The sequence below is a fragment of the Leptonychotes weddellii genome, chromosome 1, assembly GCF_054177405.1.
Source record: "Leptonychotes weddellii isolate Sample4059 chromosome 1, ASM5417740v2, whole genome shotgun sequence".
Lineage (NCBI taxonomy): Eukaryota > Metazoa > Chordata > Mammalia > Carnivora > Phocidae > Leptonychotes > Leptonychotes weddellii.
This window is the reverse complement of record NC_138369.1, coordinates 12,512,502-12,521,129: the sequence shown is the minus strand read 5'-3', so window position 1 is coordinate 12,521,129 and position 8,628 is coordinate 12,512,502. Positions and strand designations below refer to the sequence as shown.

General features: G+C 55.4%; 1 protein-coding gene across 1 annotated transcript in view; it reads right to left on the bottom strand.

Moving 5' to 3' along the window:
* Positions 1-1,043: 1,043 nt before the first annotated feature.
* LARS2 (leucyl-tRNA synthetase 2, mitochondrial) overlaps positions 1,044-8,628 on the bottom strand; it is a 127,353-nt gene continuing 119,768 nt past the window's right edge. The window contains 2 exon segments of the mRNA XM_081816539.1: positions 1,044-2,346; positions 6,990-7,117. Coding sequence (XP_081672665.1) covers positions 2,167-2,346; positions 6,990-7,117 — 308 coding nt within the window. The 3' untranslated portion in view covers positions 1,044-2,166.

Below are 8,628 nucleotides of genomic sequence, written 5' to 3'. Positions count from 1 at the left end.
TTTGGATCCCAGTTCTACTTTTCTGCTGTGGAAACTGAGCAAATCACGGAACCTCAGAGCCTGGGTTTCTTTGTATTTAAGAGAGGATAATTCCTTCCCTGTAGGGTTTTTGTGGGAGTTACATGACATAATGCAAGTGAACTTGTTGAGTCCGGTTTTTGACCTAATCAAGGCAGTTAATAAAGGATTGAGATCATTCCCCACCCCACCTCCCTACCCCCAGGGATTAGCATTCTGTTCCATTGTTCTTTATACCAACCATCTCTAGTAGTACCAAGGAGCTCCTGTTTTAAAAAAAAAAAGTTCTCCAAAGCCATGGCTGGTTAGTCCAGTAGCCTTGAGGCTTTAATGGCCCATTGCTCTGGCCAGATTACGTGCAGATAAAGGGCTCCCTGCCCTTATCCTGTTGATGGGCTCAAGGCCACTCAGCTACTTTAGGAAGAAACGGGACAATCAAGCAAAAGCACTCGTGGCTCCCCCCCATATCAAATATCGGCATCCACTTGCTTTTATTGAATCCACAAGGAATGGGGCCGTGTACACCCAAGTGGGCTCCGGGAGCATCTTAAGTACCTGCTGGAGAGTTCTGGCCCCTGCCTCCCATTCTGGGCCTGGTCTTTCCCAGCTCTGCTCCTTCATGCTTGGGTCCCAAACCAGACTCATCCCAGTGAGGCGGGAGAGAGGGAGAGGAAGGACTAGTTAGACATTACGGTTCAAATCCATCAATTAACCCAGTGGTTCTCACACTTTGCTGCCCATTAGACTCACCAATGCAGCTTGTAAGGTTCCCTGATGCCCAAACACACCTTAGATCAATTACATCAGAATTTCTGGGCATGGGGACCAGGAATGATATCAAGTTGAGCCACATTTGAGATCCAATAACTTAACCCCTGTGGCTAACGAGCCTGAACCAGGGTTGTCTACCACGTTCTGTAAGTCCTCCACGCACCTCACTTTATGACTTTCCATGTGCTCCTGATGATGATGGAACACCTTGATCTGTTCCTGATTAACTCCTAGAATGGGAAATATGGCGGCTATTCCAAGATCACACATGACACATATTTTATTGCGTTAAAAAAAGTCATCTGTTAGCTGCTCGACTATAGACACATCTGAGGCTACTTCAGAAAAACAGCATCAGAACACATAGCCTTTCAGTAGCACAGAATGGCTAAATTCTCCTCCACTGCCCCATTAAGTATTAATCAGTGGCTCAGGCCAGTTCTGGGAAGAGCACCTAATTGCTGACTTCACAGAAAACCAGGTTACCCTAATGCACCGACAACGGGGGTCCGGTCCTGACCCCTCCCGGGCAGCCAGGTGGCGGTGGCCTGAACACGGAGGCAGCGCCCGGTGGCACCAGCCCCCTCGGCCGCGGGGAGCTTGCTCAAGCGAATGCCTGGCTCTGGGGCCACACCCACGGCGGGGCCATCTGAGGCCCACCTGAGCAGCCTCCCCGCGGGGCTGCGGTGCGCCCCGGAACGGGCTGGTTCCAGCTGAGCTCGGAACCAGCGTGGTTCTGCTTCACTACACAGCACACTGACACCCCGAGGGAGTGGTTAGGAAGAGCCCCTGTGTCAGCATCCGCGCAGGCCCGCAGTGGGGACAACTGCGGAGGGACAGGCCCCGCCTGCCTTCGGGTTCGGAGCAGCTTCTGCAGACCGCAGTGGCCACGCCATATACTGGATATTTGGACATGACCCACATGGCTCCTCCGTCCAGCGTGAAAGCGAGGAGACCACCTGCCACGATGCCCAGGCTGTCCCCCGTCCAACACTGGCTGTCCACGCTGCTCCTGTGCGGTGTGTGGGTCCTCAGTTTACCCTCATGTTCCTGGGTGTACGATTTCTAGGAGTCAGAGCTCCCAGGCTGCTCGAGAGGCGCCCCACTCATTCTCGCTTCTCTTCTCGCCTTCCTGCAGACACCCAGGGGACACCCAGCAGTTCCTCTGGTGGCTTCACATGCCTCAGTTGGCTTCCCCCACCTGCAGCAGCTGCCCGAGCCCTCCGCCTCTGCCCACACCCACCCTCACCCCTGCGCCAGGCCCCACCGCACTGCCCAAGCCCACCCAACTGAGCATGAAGGTAAACATTCAAGACGTTGGTCTCTTCCCTGCCCTGGGCCAGCACACTCCTCCTTCCTCAGGGGCACCCCCTGTAGTCAGTCCTGCACCAGAAAGTTGATGAGGGCCGTTCTGGGGGACAGGAAAGCCTTCTTGATGCTTCGCCCCTGCAAGAGCTGGACACCCAGCTCGCTTTGGAGGACGAGCTCATGGACTTTGTCCTGGTCCCGCGCGACTCCCTGGGGCACGGGGATCTTGCCGCAGGCTTTGTTGTTGATCTGAGGAGGAGAAAATCGAGACAAACGATGAGGACAATCCTGAGGGTGACAGGTGGCCCCATACCAACGCCCGTGGGAAGCAGGAAGATGCGGCACCAGCTTCCCCAGAGGACAGAGGGCAGGGAGGACAGGATTAATGCCCGAAAACCACAGACTGGGAGAGAGAGGATGGGGCACCACACCTGGAGCGCGCCCTGCTGGAAGTTAAGTCAAAACCCTCAGCGGCCTCCAGGGGGAGAGGGACGGCTGTGTCATTGGGGATCGAGTCGAAGGTCCGCTCACAGCGAGTGTCACCGAGGATTTTACCCAGGTCTTGGGGGGTGACTGGCTCCTGGGGAAGGCAGGCAACCTCGCTATCGGGGGCCGGACTCCAGAACGCAGCGCCCAAGCATGGGGACTGGGAAACTGGACCCACATCACTTTAACTCAGCCTTGCCGAGAACGGGCCGGTCCAGTTCCAGACATCAGTGGCTATTCACTGAGTACTGCTCAATAAGGACATGCTTCACAGCAAATGTGAACCAATATCAGCTTGGCGGGGGGAGGTGCTCTCACGGCCCACATGGCTTCTGAGCAGCCGTGCTTCAAATCCTCCATCCCACCGCTCCCCTGAGAACACTTTCACTAACGCTCCTGGTTTTTTCACTCCGTATTATGAAAAGTTACCAGGAATAATTTCTCAGGTTGCAACCAAAGCCTATCAGGTGTCCCTCATTCATTTTTTTTTCAGATGTACGTCAAACTCAGGGGCATTTTTCTTGGTTGCATCAACAACCTACGTCACTGGGTGGGAGCCAAAGACGGTAACACATTGTGTCCTGAAATATTCTAGAAAATGGTTCTAAAAAGTGTGAGTCTCCCGGATGCAGGGGTTTGGTGTCCTAAAGCTGTGGGACTAGGGCTGCTGTTCGCTCCCCGCCCCCGCCATCTTGTTTCTAAGCCATTTGGAAGCCGCCTTCTTTCACGACCGCGGGCTTGCTTTGACTAAGACCTCAGAAAAGATCTCCCATCCTGTCACACCAAAGCCGCACCCTTCATGAAGTCCTGGGGGCCCCAAACACGGCAGTCTCAGAACTGGTTCTTGTTCATGAGTCACGGCTCCAGTCTCAGTTCTCACCCAGGGAAGAGTGGCCCAGGGCTAGGGCTCCCCCGGCCACTTGCCGTGGTGGGGTGTTGGGGGAGAGAGCACATGCTCTTGTGCAGACTCTTAGGCTTGGACTTCAGTTTTCTCTTCTTTAAGGATGGATCCCTCTGGATTGTTGAGGGAGAAAACCTGTCTGAAGGGACCAGCTCACTAGGCCTTACACCCCACACCCCCTTGTCCCCCGGTCTTTGTCGGGACTCCCGGCCAGGATGGAAGGAGCCAGTGTGGGATGGCCTCTTCGATACACGGCCTCAGCACCATGACCCGAAATACTTCTAGACCAAATGCTTCCCTAGAGCCTGGGGGCTGGCCCTCAGTTGTCCCTGGTGAGGCCTGTCCAGGGAGCTGAGTCATTCTTGACCCCAGCTGGGGCAGGGGTGGGGCTCGTGACCTCTGGATGTGGCCAGGAAGCCCAATGGGCCTTCCCATGCGGCCCTGGGCACCCTCTCCTGGCTTCTGGCTCCTGGGACTCCCCTGAGTTGCCTTACCCAGGGCGGTCCCTTCAGAGTGAGTGGGTCTCCATCACACTCCACCTCCTGGCACAAGGCAACAGTTAAATGGACAACAGAAGCCCAGGTGGGATTCCACACTGGACCTGGCCTTCAGGGGCCTAAAGGGGAAGCAGTTCTTTCAAATCACCTCAAATAGTGGCCATTTGACTTGAGAAAAGTCTTCCAGTCCCCATTTGGTGGCCCTGCAAACTTCCATTTTTGCCACCTTCCCTCATTACTCACAGCCTCGGTCCAGGGCCTCAGCATCATTCTCCCAGACTTTTCCAACTGCTGCCTCACGGGCCCCTGGCCGTGAGCACTGCCCCTGTCCCACCCATGGCCACCCAGCAACATGTGATAGCTAGGAACAATGAAAGCTCCCGCTAAGTTCTCGCTCCGTGCCAGGTGCTGAGCCACACAATCCACCTAAGCCAACCTGTTTCTCCTCCCACAGCCCCGTGAGGGACATGCATGACCACTCTGTGCCCATTTTACAGATGCGGAAGCTGAGGCACACGAGGTGAAGCCACTTCACCCAGCAAGTGGTGGAGACAGAAGAACCTCCTGGGTCCTCTCCTCCCCCTGATCAGATGCCCTGCCAGCCCCCAACCCTCTCGGGGCTGGAGCCTGGCCTTCTCCCCAGCGGCGCCCGGCCTATGCCTATGTTTTAGCCTCTCCACGGCTCACAGACCTGACATCACTGAGGGCTTTCTCTGCCTTTGCTCCTGGCGATCAGGCATCCTCTTCCACCAGGGAAACACTGCTCCTCTTTCGAGCCCAGGCCCCACGCCCCCTTGCAGCCATGCCGGACTGCCAGAAGCAGTGATGTCCACACCAGCAGCTAGCAGCACCTGCCATGTCCCCCGGGGGTTGGGCCCCCTTCTGTTGCCATTCCCTCACCTGTAAAATGGACTTGGGTCACACAGTGGCCTCGTCTGTGACGTGGGTAGACCAGGGCCCACTCCCAGGGCTGTCGTGCAGGGTAAACGAGCCAGTATCTGGAAAGATCTTAGGGCAGCACCCAGCCCTTAGTCGGCGCTCACTACTTGTTAGTGGGTTTTGTCATTAGTGTGTCCAGAAGCGGGCTAAGCAGTTCCTGGCATTATCTAATCTAATTCTTTTCACAACGGGCAAAGCTAGGCACTGAGTTCGCCCCCTTTCGTCGTTGAGAAAACAGAGGCCTACAGAAGTATTCTGTAACACGAAGACTTCCAAGCAGGATGGTCTCACTCCCAAGCTCTATGCCTTAACCTGGAGGCTACAGAAACTCCCTGTGTGCGTGGCAGTCATGGGCCCCTTAAGACGGTCCCTCCTGTGCACTGAGCTGCTGGAAGCTAAGGCGGTGCCTCTGGGCTGGGGATCCCCGGTGTTGGGCCCAGCCCTGCATACTACGGGCACGGCGGGCCTGAACCACGCTGAATGACACTGACTGTCACCGCATCTGCTATTTCTGGCCAGGGCACCAACTGAGGTCACACGGACACAGAACACAGGCCTCCACGGAAGTTCCGCCACGTGGCACGGTGCCCTGAGTCGGAAGTTCTCCAGTTGGGTGAACCTGCAGGGAGTCCTACTCACATCTCAAGCTTTGGGTTTTCACTCCCACGATAATTTAAAACCATTTTACCAATGACCGACCAGAACTAGATGTCTTTTCTACAGTGATTAAAGTGGAATGGTATTGTATAGACTCAAACTTCGGTTTCTCAAGTTTGGCACTTCTTCGTGCTGAGGACAAGTTCTCATGGGTACGTGGGATTATTTCTTATAAACGTTACTTAGGGTAAAGAAACTTCTCTGTGCCACAAGGCTATTTTCGGTTTTGAGGCTTTGGGAAAGAAGCCCACCAGGGCAGGCCCACGTCCTCCCCTCCGTGGGGGAAGCAAAGTGGGGTTGGGGGGGAACTAGGTGCCAGGGGAGGTGGTGTGGAGACAAAGTGGCTAGGAAGGGCCTGGGTCTCCTGCATGGAGCCGTCTTTCCAAACACCGACCTGCTGGTTGGCCCACGGTTTGCACAGATGCAGAAGAGCTGGGGCCTGGCCGACTGGGACCCTGTGAGGCTGGGCTCTCCCTCAGCTCCTGGGTGGTGTGTTCATGGCCCTTTTCACCATTTGCAGTGATTTTATTTATTTTTCTTTCCTTTTCCCGATCTCTCCCACTCGGCTTTCAGCTCCACCAGGGCAGGGACCCTGCTGTCCCGTTTGGTTTTGTACCCCCAGAGCCGACCACTGTGCCTCACCCACAGCAGGTAACTCGATCATTACTGACGAACGAGCAAATAAACTTGGGCAAGGTGACCAACTTCTCCGAGCCTGATTTCTCAACTGAAATCAATGAGAATGGAAATGCCTATCTGACGGAGTGATAAGAGCGTAATGAAATCTTGGATGTGAATGACCTGGCCCCACGTGTGGTTCAGAGACGTGCCAAGAGCCCCCCCTGTTCCTCTTTCCCTCTTTAGCCACATCAGCATTAAATATTCCTTATAATGTGTTTCAGAGCAAACACATTAAATATGTAAAAATTACATACAGGATAAACTATCTGAGTTATTTGCTCTGTAAAAGCTTGAAATAAAAAACTACTTTTATGTATCTACAATGATGCAATTTACCAAAAAAGAAAGAAAAAAAGAAAAGAAAAGAAGAAAGAAACGTTACGTAGCCTTTCTGAAATAGCTTTTTCGGGGAGGTGTTCCTATTCTGCCAACCTGCTCACCATCACCCTCCTCCCTAAATGAACCAGGAGCCGCCGAGGAGACTGCGACACCGCAGGAGGTCAAGGCGATCAGAACCTATAAAGCAGGACAGGGTTACGTGGTCCACCTTCTCATCCCTTGAGGGCCGTGAGCGCCTGATGCTCACAAGCTCGTGGTGTGTGGTGACCTCTAAGCTAAAGTGTAAGACAGGCGGGATGGTCAGGCCGAGTCAGGCCGGGTGGGCCAGAAAGGCCCGACCACCTGCCCTGGTCAGGTCCACCTCCGGCTCTGGGGCTGCAGGAGACACTCACCAGGACGGCCATCTCCACCACGTCGGGCTGCTGGAGGAACTGCGGGTCCACGGCCGGCCACGCCTGAAGCAGCACACCGGCATCCCAGGCGTAGTGGGCACACAGCTTCCCGGGCACCTGCGCCAGGCCTGCAACGTCAAGGCACAGAGAGTCATGGGGCACACGCGAGGCTCATGGGAGCAGGGTACACAGCTTTCACCCCAATGCAGCCTGGCTTGGAGCTGCCTGAGGCCGCACCTCGGCTTTACACAGCTTACCGGGGGCCCCCCACTTACTTTGGCCTGGCTTATCATCCTGGGCTGATAGGCAGCCCCCCCCCCTTTTTAAATAGTACCCAGAGCTGTACAGATGGATGGACACTTTGTTCTAAAGTGTGCATTTACAAGGGCGCCTGGGTGGCTCAGTCGGTTAAGCGTCTGCCTTCGGCTCAGGTCGTGATCCCAGGGTCCTGGGATCGAGCCCCACATCGGGCTCCCTGCTCAGCGGGGAGTCTGCTTCTCTCTCTGCCCCTCCCCCCACGCGTGCTCTCTCCCTTTCTCTCAAAAAAATAAATAAATAAAACCTTAAAAAAAAAACAAGTTCCAGGGGTCCCCGGGTGGCTCATTTGGTTAAGCAACTACCCTCTGCTCAGATCATGATCCCAGGGTCCTGGGATCGAGCCCCGCATCGGGCTCCCTGCTCAGCAGGAAGTCTGCTTCTCCCTCTCCCTTTACTGTTCCCCCTGCTTGTGCTCTCTCGCTCTCTGTTGAATAAATACATAAAGTGTGCATTTGGAAAAAACAAGGCTGCTGATTTTCCTTGGTCTCTGCAGTTCTGTTGCTGAAGGAACGCCTTTGTGCTCCTGAGAGCGGATCCCAAAATTATGAGCCGTGCTCACTTCCTTTCCTGCCTGTGAATACTTGTGGTCTGCGAGGGCCTCCTACCCGGTCCTTTTACTCATGATCACTGGAGCCAACATGCTGAGAACGGCTGGGTGCTCCTTCTCCACCTTCTCAGAAGGATCTCAGCCTTCACGCTACACTTCTTCTCGAGAGGGGCTCCTGCCAACGACTGAATTGGAAAGAGCTGGCCTTGGCTCAGGATGGGTCAAACGCGAGGAAGCAGCGAGAAAGGAAATTCCCCCCAGTCTTGCGTCCTAGAGTGCTTCATGCTGTAACCCCAAAGCCGAGGCGGCCGGGCTCAGTGCCCACAGGGCTGTCCGGGCACTGCAGCCAAGGTAGGGCTACTCGCAGGAAAAGCTTTGACTGCAAAGCCTCTGCCGATCTCATGAGCGCAAGAGATGCCCCCAAACGTGCAGGAGATACACACATCAGAAAGCAGAGCCTGGGGTGCTACCAGCATGGCCATAGCCCCCCTGGCTCCTCATCTCCCCAGAGGAGGGCCCTGGGGGGCAGTGAACGTGGCTGGGGTGGAGCTGTGGCCGCTGCAGGGCCTTCGCGCTGGGCATGGCTTGTCCAGGGGTGCCGGAGGGGGGTGGCCCTTGCACACCTCCTCCTTACTATTAGCACTGAGCCCAGGAGATGCATTTGAGGGACGGGCCCATGCCTCAGGGGTGGTCTGAGGCCAACTTGCCAGATGGACGGAATGAATCCCACCAACACCAGTGCCTGGAACACTGGGCTGGACTGACAATGTTTTT